Raw genomic sequence first — 20,705 nt, 5'->3', positions numbered from 1 at the left:
ATATGATTGAATAAAAGATATCATTAACAGATATTAGATATTTTTTACTACCATGCATTTTGTTGGATTCCATGAAATCAGCATCATTTTCATCCACTTTTGTAGGGTCTCCAGTAAATGCTTCAATATTCTTGTGCAGATACCAGCTGTCATTCTCATCAAAGATTGAAAAGAGGAGGTAAAATTCTCTGTCTATTCCTTTCTGTAGACAAGAAGGAAGACAAGACATTAAAAAAAAAAAAGTCTATTCAATAAAAATGAATAGATTTTTATAACAAAGCTTTCTTTTCCCTGAAGCCACCTTCTTACTAAGTCTGCATAGAGACAGGAATTGGCACATTTTCATCGCCCAGAAGGATAAATAGAGTGTCCTTTATGGGGTGTGAAAAGAGTTGTTATTTGCATGCAAAAGACAGAAAAGCTAGGGAAGAGCCAGAATATTAGGGAATGGTGATTTTGTCTTCTTAACCATCCCCTTAGATCAGCTTTTACCCTGAGGAGTAACATTTGTTTAATCTCTGTAAACAGAGCTGGGAACTGGGCAAATTGTCTGTATGGGAACCCCCTGTGTACCACCCTGCTCTTAGGGACAAGCAGATATTCATGTTGGGCACCTGTGTCCCATCATGATTCAGGGTGTTCTTCCGACAGACCAACAAAGGTCCCACGAGGCCAGAGTTGGTGTCCTTGACAGCATCAGTGGCTGAATAGTAGAGGTAGGTCAGGCACGGGGGGTCACTCTCTGTTGGACCTCCATTTTCAGGCACCCTCCATTTGTACGTGAAGGTTTCACCTGGCTTGACGTGGGCTCCTGGCTTCAGGTAGCCTGGAGAGACAAAGTTGAGATGCACCAAGATTACAGGAAGGCTTTGTCTTCCTGACTACAAGAGTTAGATGGAAGTTGGCCGTAGCTACAGATTTCTGTGGAGAAGCTCCCCCTCGCCACCACAACTCGAGCACCATCCCATAGTTTGGGCAGCTGTGCCATGGGAACATCTCACCCGAGTCCTGTGCCATGGGGACAACCAAGCCAATTCCCTGCAGAACAAGTTCAGCTGCTCCACTCAGACACCTTCCGATGCTATGTTGGATTATCTGGATTCAATCAGACAAGACATGCAGAGCTCATCCTGGGGCTTAAATGGATTCCTCTAATGCTTGTAACTTACCTGCCCTATCATGGAATTAATCTGTGGCGCAAACTCAGACTCTGCTTTTCATTAAGCACCAACAAATCAATTACATTAGTGAGCGGAGCTGGAGCTGTGGCTCTTTAGAAATTGAAAACAAATCTGATCCTGGTAATTGTTTCTTTTTGATTCTGTAGCAATGCACAGGAGCCTTTGTCAGCACCTCCAGAGAGTGGATGATATTGTTCTTTGTTGGAGGCTACTTTTAAAGGATTTGGGCCATTGTCTGCTGCTATGCAAAGGGTGGATTTAGATTGTCTTTGACACTTAAGCATCCATTGTCTATATTTTCTCAGCACACTCAGTCTCTAGTACTCAAAAAAAATCTTAGAAACTTAGACACAAGTGAAAATAGCAGTATTACATCTGAGCACAGCTATTTGCTGCAAACTGCAATAGAAAACAGACTATAGCTTCCACAATATCCAATACTGCTGGATTCATCCTGCAACAGTCCTCAATGAGGCAAACATTGACTTGGAGTCAAAAGCCCTCTGAGGCTGACAAGTGTCAAATGCAACATGCAAGGGTATTTCCTGAGAGCACTGAAAAAAAACCCCCATATATCTGCAGATATCTCTCGATGTAAGTATTTTTATTTACAGTATTTTCACATGAGTAAGCTGCACTTAGACAATTCACAACCTCTGAAAAATTATTTGCTCTCAGCATAAGCCTACAGCCTCTGCATGTATACCTACAGGATTTCTGCATGTACACACCTGTAGATAGATGTAATGGAAATCCACGGCACAAGAGTTAAAAGGAGAGAAGAAGGGGCAGACAGAATATTGGTGAATCTGGAGTCAAGTTTCTCTCCGAAGACCCAGAGGTGTGCCAGCACACCTGGCTGCTGAATTCTAGGTTTTGGGTTGATTTTGCTACACACTAAAGTGTGCAGTGCTGAAGGGCACTGCTACCAGGGACTGATAAATGAAATCACAACAAGCTTTGCAAGCAGGAAGCTGCACTTCCATTGGAGAACTCTCTGACATGAGTGGCATTAGGATCTGTGCAGATAACTTCAAGGCTGAACTCAAGCCAGTTGTTTTTTTATGTTTTGCCTCCTGGCGAGTTTGTTGAGTTACAAGGTCAGGAACAAGAGACAACAATTTAATAAAGCCTTTTGCATTGATTTTCTTGTATGATGAGTTTTACATGTTGACCTATTTCTCTCTCAGCACAATTTTCAGAAGAGGGATTATATCCCATGAGTTTCTTTTGATGCATTGTAGTGGAAACAAAGCAATTTATGCAACAAGAAAACTACATTCCTTTTCAGTGCTGAAAATGCACTTTTTCAGAGACCACAGCATTATCTCTGTAGATGGGGTTCATCTCACCTTAACTGGGCCATCTCAAGCTTAGTCCCTAACTCAAACTCTAGACACCTGTGGTTCATGGAGACAGAATCACATCTCCAGAGGGTCTTGTTGCTGACTGTAAAAGGTGCCTACCAATTATCATGATATTTAACATTCAATAGTTAAACTTAGATGATAAGACTGTGTTCTTGCACAAAATGAGAGGAAGAATTTTATAAACACTGCATTTCAGCATTTATATATTTATGAGAATTAATAAGGATTATCACTGCTTTGTGATGTGTTCCAGGGAAATCAGATAAAAGCTGCCTTTGAAACTGACTATCCTGACAGTAAAGCAAGGGCAATGACCAGCCTGGATTAGAGAATTGGGAGTGATGCCGCTGAGACCATGTGGATAGCTATAGCCAAAGACTCAGCAGGGCCATCATGCCAAATCTTAAGAGTCATAATTCTGGAGCATGTCAAGAGGAGATTCACTCTTTGAAATGGAGCAATATTAGATAAGAATTAATAGAAATTGGATTGTGCTTGTGACTTTTGTTCAGCATAGACCTCATCTAGTTTTAGATATCTTGTCTGGCACATATCCAAGGAAAAGAACCATCACATTTGTAGACTGTGGAGTCCCATTGATTGTGACATGAAGGGTAGATGCAAACTAATCAAATCATCCTTTTTGTGCCTTAGCATCCACAAAAGAGCAAACCTGCACAGCTCAGCAGCAGATTTTAAGGCTCAAGTATTCTAGAGGTGATAATCCAGTAATGCAGCCAAAACTTACCATCTAAGTAGGGAGCACCTTCTGACAGCTTGCTGAAGCTTACTCCATGGGCCATAATGCTATAGCTTCTTCTGGCTTTGTTGGTAAAAGTAACCAGCACTGTATCTCCCACTTCAGCTTTTATAACAGGGCCTTAAAAAACAGAGTGAGGGAAGGTGTTAGAAGGACTGCTCTCCAGCACATTTCCACCAGAAGAAGAGAGAGCTGCATGCCCTAAATTCCTCCTCAGTCTAGATGGTTCAACATTCAAACCCGATGTAATGACAGGAGGGGAAAGTATTCACTGTACCAAGTATTCCCAGGTGCTTCATGTCCTCTGACCAAGTCTTCTTACTGAATGTTTTGTCCGTATATCCCACATAGCGAACTTTCCAGTATTGCCCTCCTATTCTGTCAGTCCCTTGTGTGAAATATGTTGCAGATTCACTGTGGAATTAGCAAATTGGACTGGTTAAATAATTGAAGGTTCAAGCAGACCATTTCAGATAAAGATATTACTCCAGACACAGGAGAAATGACCCTCCCAAGTTACTAATCTGCATACACTTTTCTAGCACACAAAGAAAGATATTACTGGTTTGAATTAGCCAACAAATGAGCATTCATTGCACATTAGACTTTTATGTTTAACCCTGATTTACTTAGGGAGACATCTATATCCACTTACCTTAGGCAAGAACTGTGCACAATATGTGTCTAATTGTTGTTTTTTCTGGGAGACACTATAATGCAATTTGTCTCCATCAGTAATATCAGGGAGGGAAATTCTGCAACTGTGGCACCTTTGAACTGCACTGATTGTAAGTGTGAAAGCTGCCTGAAGAGTCTCGATGAAGGGTCATTAACTGTGTTGAACTTGGCGTGCCTCACTTTCCCCATGGATTTAATGGAGTAAGATAAGTGCTTCCAGAAGGCAACTTGAAGCATCACAGTTATGCATCCAGCTTCCTGACAAGGCTGTTTAAATCCATTCCTCCCTGCCCTTTCAATTAAAACTAATGACAGCGTAGGACCTAGCCCATGTGAATCACTGGGGCAGTGGCACACAGACTCCTGAAATTAAAGCACAATGCGAGCTGACAAGAAATCTTACCTGCCAGTGGCATTCAAACCCTGCCCAGTGAATTTATCATAACCGTCAGGTCCATAATTCCAGAGCACTTCTTCAGCAGCAATGTAATATCTTCTCTTATGACTGATTGGTGAAGAGCGAGACAGATTTTTCTGGCAGATCTGAACATCATATAGTGCCTCCATGCCACCTGTGACAAGAAAGAATCTGGAGACTATCCCTGACCACCTGCAGAGTCAGCAATCTCATGGACACAAATGCACATTCAAAACTCTCAGGGAGCTACATGGATTGGAAGCAATTACTACAGTAAATTTCTATTTTGAAATACAATACTCTGCCTACAATGGGCCAGATACAATGGCCCAGAACACCCTTCCTTTGCAAGGTGGTACGCTTTATGCAATAGGTGAAACCCACAGACATCAATGACACTCTTTAATTGACTTATTTATTCAATTTCTTAATCTGCATAAGGATGGTAGAATGATTTTGGAGGTCAGAATGCCTCTAGATATCTACAAAATAGCATCATCTCCCCCTGACTTCCACTGAAACACAGACTAGTTATTTCTGCTGAAGCTACTTGTTGCTTGCCAGAATCGAGTCTGTTTTGCCTGATGCAAACCCCACTGCAATCAATGTGTAAAAACTCTCCCAACTCATCTCTGCTATGATGATTACACATTGCCTGCTGCCATGACACCTAGTTTATGATACACGCTTTTGGGGTCTTGCACCACACAAATATCACAACATCACCATCAAATTCCTTCACATAATTGTTTCTGAAAACACTGCCAAGTTTTGCCTGATTTCCATAGAGCAAAAAGCTATTAAGTGTTCAGCTGGCATGATTTTTTTTTTTCTATGTGTAAGTACTTATCTACAACAAAAAAAAGTGTTGAAAAGTTGGTGTTGAAAGCTCCTCTCATTGCTCATCAAAATCTCGGGTTTACCTAGGAATTGTGGTTACAGTGCTGGGTCTAGCAAGTCTTCCTCAAATGAGTTACACGGCCAAGTCATTCATACTAGCTGAGGATTTGGCCCAACACGTATCATTTCTGGTGACTAAACTCATCACCACGATGTTTATCTGGTGAAACAGTTGCAAATTGCTCCCAAGTCACACAAAAAAAGTGTCAAATCCTGCTTCCCCTGGAAACATCTCCCCATTTTGTCTTCCAAACAGAACAGAGGCTGATGAGGGAGGTCTGTGGCAGCGTACCTCGTAGGTGCTCATTGACCTGGCACGTTATCAGCCACCTCCCGGGGCTGCCAGGAGTCATCTCCGCTGTGATGAATGTCGCTGGGAAGAGACCGACCACATCTGCTCTCTGGTCTCTGCTGGTGAACGTGTGGCCGTAGAAATAAGCAGCATGGATGTCTATCTCGCTTCCCATGCCAAACAAGTGCCAGGACATGGAAGTGTCAGCACACATCTCCAAGCCGGGGAGATTGCCATATATATAACCATTAATAGCTAAAAACAAAAGTATGAGACTTTATGAGAAAAGTGCCTCTGGTCCCATTTCTAAGTAGTAGCATTTTGAACATATGTCTCACTGCTCTGTATGATCAAATGTCCCAAATTCTCTGTCTGTGCCTGTGAAAAACATCCTGGGTAATATCAAGATGTTGCAAAGGCCAAGTCATCACCAAAAAGGACTGATAATGAAGTTAACTTGTTCTGCAGCTATTCAGCATGGCTGAAATCTATTTCCTCTTGTCCTACGTCATAAATATACCATTATATGCCAGGCTCAAGCAATTTAGATTTGAAAATTTTATCAGCCAAATCAGTGAAGTCAGCTCTGTCTTCCTTAGCTTCTACATCTGATAATGTATCAGGACGCTAGGAGAATGGAACTCATATTTTGCAAAATATTTTCTTTCCTAGGCTCCCTGAAACAAACAAAATATACAGAAATATCTGGAATCAACTTCTTACACAAAATGTCCAAATAACACAAAGTGCCATTGGCCAATATGTTTCTAAAGGGCAGGAGTGGTTATGCCAGCCAGACCACCATCCACAAGCCTTTTGAGAATTTTTTCAACACACACACCTCAAATTGCTCTGCAACTTTCTTTGCTCTTTTCACAGCTGGACAAAAATCTGTTGCCTAAGATAAAATGCTAAACAAATATCAGAGCTGGGCATGAAAGCCAAATCTCCTTTCTACAAGTGTCATGCTGTTTTTAGGGAGAGGTTTTTATCAACACAGTACTTCAACATTCTGACCCATTCCTTGCTGACACAGATAAAGGAGAGACATCACAGGGGACAGAAAGTCCTACTGAATTGAAAAGAGCCTGGTCACTGCTGTAGGTCACCATTTACTCAAAAGTCCTTCTCACCATGCATTCGGTTGCTGGTCTGGAAACCTTCATCCTCTTTGTCAACTGTGTCTGGTTCTAAGCAGAAGGTGTTTATATTTTCATCGAGGTACCAGCTGAAGTTTTCATCTACAATGCTAAACATCAGGGCAAAAGCATTAGCAGCACCAGTCCCTTCTATTGTGGTCTCATCTGCAGTTCCTAAATTGCAAACAAAAAGGAAAGTGATAAAAAAAGCCTGGGATGGGATTGAATTTAAAAATGACAATAACCTTGGCACACTCAAGGAAATACCGTTCTTTGCCCACAGTCTGCAGGGCAGGATGAATTTCATCTAATTTTAATCTTCTAAGGCATTTTGAACCCCCTCCAACAGACTTTGAAGAGATGAATGCCTCCAGAAGGCAAAGCTAAGCTAAGTCAAGCTGATATTTCAGTATCTCTTTGGTCTGACATGAGCACAAGCACCTGCCAATATCTGTTGTCAATATCTGTTGTCCCATTTCCCCACCCCTTGGCCCATTGCACCCAACCCTGTCCCTTAGTCAGTGTTAGTTAGCATCTGTGTTCCTGCACAGTGAGCCAGGTCATGAGCTGGATCTATCCAGAAACCAATGACTCATGGTTTTTTTTACAAGGAATTAAAGAGTGATGAGTGGTATCCTGCATTTCTGTTGCACTGAAGTGAATGCTGAACCATACCCCCAGAGTGGCTCTCTAAATGTGGCTCACTCTCCACAGACTGACAAGGAATCCACGAGAGTTATCTAGGACTAGATACTTAAATTTGAAAAGGCTGAAGATAGGATGAAGAGAATTTATTCCAGCTAAGTTCAACATCTTTATCTATTTTGGGAGCAACCTGAGACCATAGGACTGGTGATACTAGTAGTCTGTTGTTATCCACTGGCAGGTGTAGATTTCATTCCAATCAGTCTGTCTCTGATCCCATGAAAACCTTCCCTTCCTCTGCCTTCTCTGGGGGGAAGCTCAGAGTCTTGCTCTCAGTCCTGTGTCCACCACCACCAGCTGGAGGACTACATCATGTAGATATCCTCTTTCATGAATTCAAGGCCAAACATGGAGATAATCTGGCCTTTCAGGCTAGGATTGTTTGGAATATGCTGTCTCCTAGATTCATGTATTATCTTGTAGTTATCAGCTCAGTGTCATGTATTCAGTTCTGTGGATTTCAAAGGCTCTTGAGGAGAATGTAAGTCTGAGACATTTTAATTGTGTGAGTTAAACTGGAAATCAGGCCTGTCTTTTCCACATTAAAATCTTCCTCTTCTTCATATATAGAACCTATTTCACTTTGAAGTCCTGCATATGAAATCAGAGCTGATTTTGTACTCTGGGAGTTACTGAAAACAGGTGGCAGAGTTACATGTGCCATGGGGAAGAAGTGGCAATGACTCAGCTGATGAAGAGGAGAGGGCTGGTTCATGATGGCTCCAGCACAACATTAGCAGGCTATTCCATGCACATCCCCATAAGGCTGTGAGATATAACTTGTAAACAAAAGTAAACACATACTCTCTATGTGGAAAAAATGACAAAGATTATGCTTTCAAAAATGTAAATGCTAATGCCAAATTCACCCACCCAGCTCTAATTTGATTTCCTGAACAGTATGTCCTTTGTTCATCCTGAAACTTCCCCAGTCTGGGAATACTTATATTTGGTCTCAGCCACGACGGGATGGTCACAGAGCATGCTGCAGTCCCTCCACCAGCCGAGGCAAATCTATCGTGAAGCCAAAGGGGAGCGGGAAGGGGGTTGTCCCAGAGCTACAATACCTACCCTGGGATGCTCCTGGAATGGCCCATCTATTCCTTGCCCCTTTTTATGGGCTATGTAGGGATAGACTCTAGACCATCATGTTTAAACCTGTAAGCAAAAATGACTGTTAAGATGCCAAGCTTGGCAGAGGGGCTTGCTCTATCAGTGTTTCTAGCTCAGTACCTTTTTTACACACCAGCAGAGGCCCAATTAAACCAGATGCAATATCTCTTGGTGTGTCAATGTGAGAATGGTAAATCCAAGTCAAGCAGTTTGAGTCTGCCAAAGTTGGGGAATAATCTTTCCTTACTGGCCATGTGTACGTGTAATTTCCACCGGGAACAACAAAGTCGTCCTCTTTGCTTTTACCGCCAGTTCCATCAGGGTAAAGTGCTCCTAATACATAAAAAGGAAAAAGGAAGACTTTAGCCATCCTCTAGTTGCTTTTGCTAAATAAACGTGTAATTTATTCCATTTTAACTTGTATTTATAAAATAGTAGCAGCATTCACAAATACAGAATCATTGAGAAATTTTGAAAAAACTCAGAATTTCTGTCAATCTCACCACAAATATATTGGGAGTTAAAATCCATTTTTTATTGGTAGATAAACCTTTAAAAATGCATTAACAGGCTCCATTCCTTCCTAGTCTCTTCATTCTTATCAGTCATCTAGAATTTTGTCATCTAACAGTGTGTATTTTTTCACAGGAAGCTGATAAGAATACTGACTGTAGGCACATCCACACAATCCTCTAACAAAAATACTCATGCATAGGTCCGGGATTCTGAAAATTAGATCACGTCTGTTAGAGGCTAAAAGAGAGGAAAACATTTAGTTGAAAGAACTCCATCTATTCAAATAGACTAGAGGCAGAAGGAAGGAGGGAAGATGTTTTGGTGAGTTATGATTCAGAAAAATAATTCAGGCAAAAAGACCCATCTAACCTGTTTCAGTACTGGGTTTATCCCAAGTGTCGAAAGTTTGTGGCAAAAAGTTTTGAGATGCGGCTGTTCCTGGTTTTAGTCATGAGCTGCAATTACTGATGAGTTTATGAGAGGGTGATCTAAAGTCCTCTGATGTCAATGTCAACAACAAGTACTGGGACAGATTTGTAGCCATGATATTAGTTACTCCAGGGAAAAAGAGAGGAAAAGGCAAGCCAGATTTTACCTTCAGAGTCCTTGTCATAGAAGACTCCATGTGGGTGCACAGAGTATGGGCGGGAAGCAAAGTTTTTCAGATGGATGATAAAGACATCCTCTTCTTCTGCCTTCAGGACTGGGCCAAGGAACCCCAGCCATGCTGCTTTGGGGATCTCCTGGGAGTAAGTGTCATCAGTGAATTGCCTAAAAATAGCCTTTTTGTACACACGTCCTATCCGGTTGGCTCCTCTTGTTGCATACACGCTTGCAAACCTGGTGTTGAGAAGGGAAAATTGGAGAGACAGTAAACCTATCTTCAGAACTGATCAAATAACTGGCACTTGCAGTGCAGATAAATTGTTCCCTGGGACACTTCTCATAGCTGGTGGAATTGAATTAAAGCTCAGGAGTACGTCAGGACAGGACTAGCAGGGCCCCAAGCCCCTTTCTGTACAGTAACAACCATCCCACTTGCAGCTCCAGTCTTTAGCACAGCTGCTCCAAGCCTTCACTGAGGACCAGCCACTCAAGCCTCAAGCTGCTCAATTTTAACAGCTTCTCCCTCTTTTGAAGGTTTGAAACCTCACCTCTGAAAGCATGACTGTTCAGAAGGAAAATAAAACCAAATGAAGGTTTTTCAAAAGCCAGTAAGAGAGATTCTAATCACCCAGCTTGACTCCCTGGAAGAGTAGCATTAAATGTGTTTTGCATGAAATGTGTAACTTCCACATTCCAGAGTCTATGTTTATAGCAACTACAAGTGATGGAGAACCCACTATATGGTCAGTGGTTAACATATTATACCTTTTAAATATCTGCTCCCTTCGAAGGCTAAATTGCATTTGCAGTCTAATATCATCCAGCTCCACACTCCAACCACTGGTTCCAGTCAAGTTCTCTCTCAGATCAAAGGAGCCACATACCATCAGAAACGTCTTTTTTATGCAGACACTTGCATAAGTTTTAATTAATTGACTAAATTGCCTCCTACCCTTCTTCTGGACAAACCAAGCACACTGGCACTCTTAAGGCCACAAATCTTATGCAAAGCTCTCTTTTGAAAGCAAATATTTCTCTATCTCTATTGAAGTCTGAACAAAAGAACTCACGCAATAGGCAAGTAATATTGCAGTTAGGGCCAGAGATATTCCCAGTCAATATTTCTTAAGTAACTGGGAATGAATTTTGCCCTTTTAACTATAACATCATACTGATGACCCAGTTCATCCTATCTGTGATGATGTAAAATCTATTTTTTTAATTCTCTCCATGTTACAGCTGGTAAATATGATATACAATCTTCATCCCTAATTATAACACTCAACGAAGGCAGAAATTAAACCCTTTGCTACACAGCAAGCAGGGGATTGTATGACTGATTTCACCATAATTGACCCCTGAAGATTGATTGAACTTTCATGCTTCCTAAAAAACTCATCAAAAAGTCCAACTAAATTTTCCTGAACTATCACTGGCACCTTTCTACGATTCTGTGATTTCTTTGACACCATAACACACAACATCCCCCACCTGTGGTCATTACACCTCCACGATCACTGTCTAAAACAGACCCCTGAAGTGATCCAGATAAAAAAGCCTCCAAAAAGTACACTTTTTCATTTGAATTGTGCACTTTATAAGAAGCCACAAGTTTTGGCAGCAATTAAAACATTGCCAATATTTCTGGGGCAGAAACAGTGGGGTAGGACTGGGGGGGAAAGGACAGAAACTGCTTCTTCACAAAATAATGTATGCCAGATAAATACACCCCCAAAACAGGGTTAAGGAATGAGTTGCCAGGAAATTTGAAATTTCAGTGAATTAGCAGATCTGTAGTCTGTGGACATAGCAAGACCTGGCAAGTCACACCACATTAACCAAGGAGAAGATACCTTCTATTGCCTGGGGGAAGAGCTGCTACCAGAGTGTTTACCACAGAGTAGGAGGTGGTGTCAGTAGGAGTGCAGTGTAAATGCACATGCTTCCTTACCTCATGGCAATGTATTCACATGACTATATCCTAATTTGAATTATGAATTGATTTTTTTAAATGGTTTATAAGACATTTTCTCTAGAAAAACATCAAATCCATTTTTTCAGAAAGTCCCTACTTTCAGGAGATATTTTTCAGGAGGTTTTTTTCCAATTTCACCAGCCACCAAATATTTTGGTGCAGTGGCACCATGCTTTCGTCATGATGACAGTGTCTTTATGTCCAGACAACACTGCACACTCTCTCATAACAACCCTGGGATACACCGTCTCTTCTGAAGAAGGAGAATTGTACCCCAGAAAAAGGTACTTCTTGGTCAGGCTTTGTTAAGTGCTTCACATGAGCCTAGCTCCTTTTAATGCATAGATTGTGATCCCAAAATTCACTGAGAAAGTCTCAGTGCCTAAAGTTATGCTATAGTATCTGGATCTGTGCCTGCCTCCTACTTAAAGCCATCTAGAAGTCAGGAGAAGAAGTCTTTTAGTGGCAGCTTTGTGAAAGGGGGACTATTCAAATGGGTGCAGTGGGTATCAGCTGCAGCCAGTCACAGTGTAGGTGGTGCTCTGTGTGTACAGAGATGTATTTTCAGTACATCCTTTCTCTTGCCCTCAGTACCTGAAAACAGAACACTCAGGTTGTTGTGAATCCCATCCTAGCTGCCCAGGCTGTCCCATTTCATCCAGCAGGATTTTGGGGGCCCACCTCAGCCTTCCCAAGTAGCTGGTAGCTCTGTGCCTCTTTACAAGTGTTGCTGTGCTTCACATTACAGTGCTTAAAGTCCTTTTGCAGAAGGAATATCCACACTGGGCCTAATGCCAAAATGTTTTCTATTTGTCATTTCTCTCTTGTCACAAGAAGACAAAGCTTCTCCCTGCCTCTTCATATTCTCCTGCTCACTTCAAACTGCTTCATCCTCCTGGTGGCTTTGTGATGCTTCTGTCTGAACCTCTTTCATCTTTCTGATCTTGTGCAGATGTAAGAGCTGCTTCTCTAAATTTTAACTATTTCCCTCCAACTCACTTGTCAGCCTGCACTTCATGTCCATAAAGTCATGATGCTCAGACAGCCTTTCTTCCTACAGTAAAGGGAAATGCTCTATCCTCTGGGGCAGTACCCATGCAAACTTCCTAAATTCCTTTTCATCTCCTGCAGTCAGGCCAGCCTTGAGGTTACATATAGAGATAAGCAAGTTTGCAAATTGGCATAAAAAGTCTTGTTCCAACTGAGAAAGACATGCAAATCCTCCCTTCATCTCTGCGTCTGATTTCATTTTGGTGCTTGACCCCTCTCAGCACTTCCAAAGCTCCAAGGAAAGTTAGAAATGCACCTGAGTGGAACAGTGAATTGTTAACAGGGAATAAACTCTGGTTCTTTAAAATAAGTGGTGTAAGCAGTTCCCTGCAATGACAAGCAATACAACCCTTCCACAGAGAGAAAGAGTAAAACAAGAGTGTCAAGTAGATTCTACTTCAAATCAAGACTAGACATGCAGACAATCTGCCATTTCCAGGTAGATCCATGTGTGAAGTGTAATTTCTACACGCATTTCTTTTATCACACAGAAGACATGTTTTGCCATAATTTTTACTGGGTTTGTATTACCTTTGATCTGAAGGCTACAACCTAACAGAGGTTATGTTTTCCAAGAGGTGCTTACATGAGCACGGTGCTACAGTGAGCAGTAAGAAATGGGAGGACACCTTGTGCATGGCCAAGCAAGCAGCTCTTCAGTAGCCTGGAGAGAGATGCTCGCAGATACAGTTTCAAAGCCTCCCAAATTTGTTTGCTGCTGTAATCACCACTGAGTGCCAAAAAACAGCACTCAGGATAACTACTAGATGTGGAGTCTCAAATTTTCTCCTGTGGTGAATATTCCCAATAGTTACTGTACACTCCTGGGTGTAAATTCACGCAAATGCAAAATTTCTTTTTATTGTCATTCCATTAAAGTCCCATAGACTTTACACTCATAACCATCATTATGGTTTAAACAACCATCTTTATAGGTTTATTCCCTAAAATCTGTAGATGGTGAAACCTTCCTTACTCTCCACCCTCTTTATATACTCTGTGTTTGGGTTTATAACCATTTAATTTCCTCAAAGTTCCTGATTTTTCCCGTGGCTGAAGTGAACCAGGACAGTGCCAGGACAGGGCTCCAGACTACCACAACTGTTTTAACCCCTGGGTCATGTAACCTGTGCAAGGTAACCCTCCAAGAAACCATGACTCCCATGCCCGCGCCAGTGCAATGTCTGTCCTTGAGGGATAGCCAGGGAAGGGGGACCAGTGGTGCCAACTCACCTTGCTAAATGGCACCCCGACCACAAAGCGTCGAACAACAAAGTTGAGTGTCCTCAAAAGACAGAGACACAAAGCCCTCAAAGGATGTTTTTAGGCTTTTTCTGACCCACATGAGACACAGAGGTCAATAAAATCCATGAAATCTTAGATGAGGCTCTGAGGCGTCACTGGTGTGGTATGATGGCTTCCCTCCTACAATAAAGTTGCCCCTGAAGTCAGTAACAAAGCTCCTCTCAGACTTCATTAGAGCCAGGATTTCACCTCAAATACCCTTTTGATGTTGACCCTTCCCACAATGATCATCTCTGCTGTTGCAATTGGGTTATTTGGCCTCATAATGACTCAGCCATTAGTGTAGCATCTGTGACGACAGTTTCACCGTCATTTCTCTGGGTGGGATCTCCTCACAGGCAAATTGCACAAACAGTGTTTGATGCTGTGCTACCAAAAAACATCCGTTAGTGCTCTGGGTGGGTGCAAGACTTGGCCCAGGTAAATAAATGTAGGATTGGTGGCCTAAAGAGAAGGGATGAGCTCCATCAGGCAAAACTTACTAACATCTACCACCAGCAGAGCAAGATTTAAGTGTCCATTATATAAACTCATATCAAGGTAATTTCAAGGGATTATCAACTGAACTTTAATCCTCAGGATTGAGCTACAGTGGGGAAAGAATGACTGGTGGATGTCAAACCATAACACCTAGGTATATTCTTTTCTTGAAAGGCCATTTTCCATGTGACCATTAAAGAAAGCAGAAAACATCCAAGCTCACCCTCCTGCAGCAGCAATACCCATGCCCCAACTCACAAAATCTCGCTGGGATCTGCAGCACATCCAGCAGCACTGACAGCACTTGTATCCTGTGGGTCTAGTCTGGCATGGTTTAATGATGTCAGCTCTTCCATCAATTATGTCAGGTGGGAAGGGATGCTGACCACCTTTACAGCTCACCTATGCTCAGTGGCTGTAATCTGGACCTGCAATTTCCAAAGCCCTGTGTGCTCCAGAAAATTTAAGTTTAATTTCTGAAGGGAGAACAGAGAGTGAAATGTCTTGGTTTTACTCACAACACTCCAAATTATGAGAACTAGTAGAACAGCTTGAGGCCTCAAGCTTAGACAAGACAAAGGGAAGAGGTGAACAGCCTTGTTAGTCTTTTTGCTTTACAATTACTGATGTCCAGCAAGACACTTATTCTGTGCAAACAGCAGGCTGGATCTGGAGCGCTGCGGTAAGACAAGGCATAATAAAAAATTATCATCCAAGCAGAATAATTCTGCTAAGACAGGGCTCATTTGGGCTAATCAGCTCTGATGAGAGGCAGTCTTTTCAGCTCACACCCAGGCAGGTTCTGATGCAGCACTAGGATTCCTGGCTCCAGAGGCAGCTCGCTCAGCACCAGCACAGCAGGAACTGAGCAGCATAGCCATGTCTGTGCCAGAATTGGCTCACCTGGTTCCTAGCCCCATGCTTCAGCCACAAAAGCCCCCTTTATCTTCTTTACTACTACAAACTAAAGGTTGAGGAAGATGTTATTGACTTTGGCAAGCAACAGTGAAAATCATCTCTTAAATGTCACTATCTGATCCAGGTAATGTAACACTTTCCATTGCACACTTGCTAATTCAGGATTTTCATTAAGTACTGAGGAATAAGTGGTTTTGATTATATCTCTGTGGGCTAGCTGGAATCAAAGGGAACATTCCTTTTTGTGTATGCACCAATTCTTTTAAAGATAATCAGCCTGTCTGCAACCTCTTTATCTTCGCTTTGCTCTCAATAAAACTGGGATAGTGCCCCATCAGATGAGTGCTGTGAGGATGCTTCACAAGGTGAGAAGTGCTTGGTTCAGCGAGCCTGAGTGTTACTACTTGCAGAACAGAGATGGCTCGAAAGGCATTCCTATCCCTACCTGGAAACTGATCCTTAAACTTTGCTTATGGAGCTACTTTTTTTTATAATATCCATAGGAACCGATTAATTAACTGAAAAGTAGCTCATTATTATGCTGTTTTAAATTTACATTAGAGATCATCCTCAAGAGCTGAATAGTCAAAATAGCTATTTCTGGTTCACTATGTAAACCACATGCCTATGCAGACACTACTATTCCAAAATACAGAACTTTATCGTGGCTCAATTCAATATGGTTTAAAAGTGGAGTAAAAAAACAAAAATCACTTAATTATTTTGCATGTAGGGAGTTCGTGGCAAACATCTCCCCAGCTCTGAATGTGTAGTCTGGATTAAAATCCTCTGTGGGTAAACCTTTTGTAATTAGCATTCTGTAATTATTACATTGCCATGATGACAGAAGACATAAGGTATCTTCCATCCCTGTGTTGCCATTGAATAAAAAATTTGCATTTATGTCACAAACTTAAAAGTAGATGTGCCACTTGATGTTCAGGGAGCACAAAGTGCACAGTCTCAAAAGTACAATTTACAGAACAGATTCCAATCTCTCTGTGGTATCTCTCTATTGAATACCTTCCACTGAAGTGGATTTATAAGTAGCTGCTCTTCAGTTAATGCTGAACTACTCTGAAGTGAGAGATCTTCTAGTTTATTGAGTGGAGAAAGTTATCCTCTGCTACAAAGGTTAGGAAAGTGAGAAAATCAGGCATTTAATATAAATTAAGAACAATTTTGCCAGTAAAGCTTGTTTTCATGGGCTGGGAACAAACTATTAACCTTAATTCTACCTATAAATGTAATACCTATTGACTTGGATGACATCTGGGACCTCTAGCTATTAAAAGCTTAAGCATAAATTTGTGCTGAAAAATAAAACTCTTTCTCATCTCCTTCTTGTGACAAAACAGTTTCTTTTATGAAATTCATCTGAGAGTGATTCTGAAATGACTTACCACTAGAGACATGTCTAGACTTGCTTGGGATTTCCTGAAAAGTCAGAGAGTACATTTCCATTTCTAGCTTCTGGGATGCAGCATCTGGCTCGCAGTGAGCCTCCAAACCTAGTTCAGAGACCAGGACCTCCTCACTTTCTCACAGCTCCCACTCCAACCCCAAGCCTAGACACTGAGGAGGGATCCCCAAAATACCTCCAGTGTGTCAAAAATATCAATGAAATGTTAAAAATATTCCCCCACATTTGAATCCCATGATGTAAGAAGCAATGGTTTTCAACAAAAAGAGAGTCAATTCGGGTGTAAAAAAAAAGTTTTTAACAATGAAGGTGGTAAAACACCAGCACACATTGCCCAGAGAGGTGGTGGATGCCCCATCCTTGGAAGCATTCAAATTCAGCTTGGACGTGCCTCTGAGCAACCTGACCTAGTTGAAGATGACCCTGACCATGGCAAGGAAGGTGAACAAGAGGACCTTTAAAAGTCCCTTCCAACCCAAATCATTCTTTAGACAGGCACCAGGCATCGGAGCCGTCTCCATGGAACATCCAGACCAGCTCTCCTGCTCTGGGAGGAACACACAGCCAGCCCCAGCCGTGTGGGCAGAACAAACACCTGTTTCACTGGCCAAGGCACGATTCACCACAGCGCTCACCTATGCTCCCTAGTTTCAGAGCTCACCAGGAATTCTGTCTGACCATTCACTGTTGTGTATCTAAGCACTTATCTATACACATTTCCAAAATGCAAGTCCCCACAGCTGTATAGATTGCATGGATATAGGGACCTGTATCCCATTCGTAGGTACTATACACATCTGAATTTCATAATATCTTACCAAGTTTCCCAAATTTTATCAGGGGAAATACTTAAAATTACATCATATTCCAGTAAACAGGGTTTTGTATTCTACTGCAAAGACTGTACTTAGTTATAGCAAAGCTGCAGTTTGCTTTTTGATACCAAGACCCAGGGACACCTGCATCTCTGTGAAATACAGGTAGGGGATTTTGAGCCCATACCTGATGGTTTTTTGATAAATATCAGCTCATTAACATCCTCTTCAAACACACGCTAACTATCCCCTTGCTTAATCAACCACAATGGAAGAGAAATCAATCAAAGTCTACTCTTGCCTTGAAGCTGAATTCCCACCTATGACAACATCATCAGAATAAAAACAAGGCAAAGGCCATCCTAAGACATTTGCAGCAAAATTACCACATTAACCAATTTTGTTTTGGAGTTGTTGATACACCTCCAGCTTATCCAAGCCCCCAGTCACTTACTTGTCCTCTAAGAGGCTTTGCCCTGTGATCAGATTTTTCCCAGATGGTGCATAGTCCCAGTTCTCTTCCACAATCCCGAGGTAGTAAGTTCTGGTCTTTGCTTCCACCAGCGCCCACAGCCAGAGGAACCCCAGGGCGCAGAGGCGGCCACCGCGCTGCGCGGGAGGAGGCATTTGTGGTGGTGACTGCAAGGCTGGCACGGGCAGGCAGCAGCAGGATGCACCACAGGGAGCTCACCCCTCCCTCCCTCCCAGCTCTCAACAAGTTATAAATAAGGAAGGGACAGAGCAAAGCTCCTCCTTTCCAGCAGGTTAGGACTGGGATAGGTAGAGAGCCAGGCTATGCAGAACAGGGAGAAGGTTGCTGTCATGGCAGGACCTTTGCCAATCCTTTGGTTAGTGAGTAAATTACTCACTTACCTGTCCAGGCTAGAGCCAGTTGATGGTTTTTAGAAGTCTGGATGCTTTTTAGTCCTCCTTTTTCCAGACTAAGTGATATGACATATTGGGACAGAGGAGGCGTTAGTGTTTTTGAGATCCTTGTAAAAACCCTGTTTAAAAAAATTTTTATTTTAACTTCTTGATCATGTCTGAGATTTCTAAAGATAGCATCTTGTTGTCTTCATTTTTTTTTAAAATGACATAACACTAAGGTATAATCCAGCATTATCAGAGAAAGTAAAGGAATTGGCCAGTACCTCTCAGAATTTTCTGATCTATTTATTAAGACTGCAATTGATTTGAATATATTCAGTTTTAGAGTTCCCAAAATGAGGTACCTTTTTACAAGTATCCCTGGAAATCCCATATTAAAGTCTTTCCATTTGGACACCTAAGAATTGAGGCACACAAAGATCACCCTTTTATTAACCTTGGCAATTAACATGCCCACGTAGCTCTCTAGAAAATCACTCCCTCGCTTTATAGCTTAACCTCTTCCAAGAGGATATCTGTGTTACCATCTTGGCAAAGCCCAGTGTAAACGTATACATGATAGGAAAGGATGGGATAGAATATTTTAAACCACTTAGGAAATGTCCCAAAAATATCATCTAGATGACAAGACATTTTGCAAAATCATACTTCTCTGTCCCTACTTTTTAAGTGACTACAGGTATAAAAAAAAAGTTGCAGTTCTAGAATAGAGTTCTTGAGACTCATTGCAAGCTTTAACAGTTGTGAAATTCCCCTTTCAGGTCCAGAACCATCTGACGTCTTCCTGTGGAAGCTAATGGTTATCCATGACTAGGGATGCAGGAGGCTTCAGAAACAGATTTGGAAGCCACAGGTTTAATGCTGTTCACCGAGATGTAGCTCAGTGATGTGAACGATGTTTTATATGGCAGTCGAGTGAGGTTCACCCCCTGGCATGTGGCAGTGATGGCTACATCTATGGTCAGCTGTGCTGAGCTCCCCTCTCCTCGCTGGTGTGCAGGTGTCTCTGAAGTCACAGAGAATAACTCAAAAAACCAGGTGCTGTTCACAGCAGCCCAGCTCCAGCCACCTGCACCTTGATAGGTCTCATCTAAATCAGGAGACAAGGCACGCAGATACATGCAGTATAATGCTGAAGAAGTTTTTGGTGGTTTTGGGCTATGCTTTCCATTTCTTTAGCTATGAGGATTGAAAGCCCAGTATATGTGGGTTAAGGATACAGTCAGTCAAACTGCAAATGGTCACAGTTATAAAAGCAGGAGTCCCTTGGCCCCCAAAATTCTCTCTGATACATGCTGATGTTCATTTGCTTATGTCAGTTAATTGATGAACAATGAGCAAGAGGAGAGGTGCTAGGACAACACAGGTGTTGTGCAACAGAACAGTACAGGTGTTGCACAGAGATCCTGACCCTCAGAGGCAGCACCTTCAGTCTTCCTGATATCCTTGGACACTTTGCTGATCTCCTCACTCTTCTGCTGCAAAACCACACTGTGCCCAGCCTCTTGTCTTCTCACATCAATCTGCATCCTCTCTTCCACAACACTGATACTCTCAAGTCATCTTCCTTTTCCACTGCTTTATTGTGTCACTTTGTTGCGTTACTCAAATGATGATGACTAAAAGCCCTGTGATTTTAACAGGTGTAATTAGAAAGCAAAAGAAAACACAATGACAGTGGGAGCTGAGCTGAGCTTTGCCAGCCCGCGGCACAGCCATCGAGCATGCCCCTGGGGTGGGACAGACAGGCCCAGCTGCTGGGCTACAAACCTGTGAAAAAGCCAAGGGGACACTCGCAGGCTAACAGGATCCCACTGCCACCTTTTCACAGGGCCTAGGAATACTTCCACTGCCCAGAGGAGCTCTCCTGAGCCCAGGGGAGTTAAAAACTTCATCACCTGTCACTCAAGCACCTGCATTTACAAGAACTCGTGCCTGTTATGCAAATATTCATTGTCATAGTGTAACAAGCATTTGCATTCGAGACGGAAATATGTTTATTTATAGGGCACTGTGCACTTTGAATGAGATTGTGTGGAGTTCAATTGCTTAAATCAGCCATTTGCATGCCATTAGAGATATTTAAGGACTGGGTACAGGGCCAATTTAATCTAGACAGTGTTATTATGACTTCCTGTCCATGTGCTTTTTTGTAAGTCAAGAATTCTGTTTT

General features: G+C 42.1%; 1 protein-coding gene across 1 annotated transcript in view; it reads right to left on the bottom strand.

Annotated features, from left to right (window-relative positions):
* The window catches only part of HEPHL1 (hephaestin like 1), a 32,867-nt gene extending 14,596 nt beyond the window's left edge, over window positions 1-18,271 (bottom strand). Inside the window, exons 1-10 of the mRNA XM_038143500.1 lie at window positions 18,099-18,271; window positions 9,668-9,912; window positions 8,677-8,889; window positions 6,733-6,912; window positions 5,600-5,854; window positions 4,393-4,561; window positions 3,589-3,725; window positions 3,300-3,431; window positions 615-826; window positions 52-202 (exon numbers count right to left, since the gene is read on the bottom strand). Coding sequence (XP_037999428.1) covers window positions 52-202; window positions 615-826; window positions 3,300-3,431; window positions 3,589-3,725; window positions 4,393-4,561; window positions 5,600-5,854; window positions 6,733-6,912; window positions 8,677-8,889; window positions 9,668-9,912; window positions 18,099-18,271 — 1,867 coding nt within the window. The remainder of the gene's footprint in view (window positions 1-51; window positions 203-614; window positions 827-3,299; window positions 3,432-3,588; window positions 3,726-4,392; window positions 4,562-5,599; window positions 5,855-6,732; window positions 6,913-8,676; window positions 8,890-9,667; window positions 9,913-18,098) is intronic.
* Window positions 18,272-20,705: the final 2,434 nt, after the last annotated feature.

The sequence above is a fragment of the Motacilla alba genome, chromosome 1 (genome assembly GCF_015832195.1).
Source record: "Motacilla alba alba isolate MOTALB_02 chromosome 1, Motacilla_alba_V1.0_pri, whole genome shotgun sequence".
NCBI classification, from domain to species: Eukaryota; Metazoa; Chordata; class Aves; order Passeriformes; family Motacillidae; genus Motacilla; species Motacilla alba.
The sequence above is the reverse complement of the archived record's forward strand: the minus strand, read 5'-3'. Positions and strand labels throughout refer to the sequence as shown.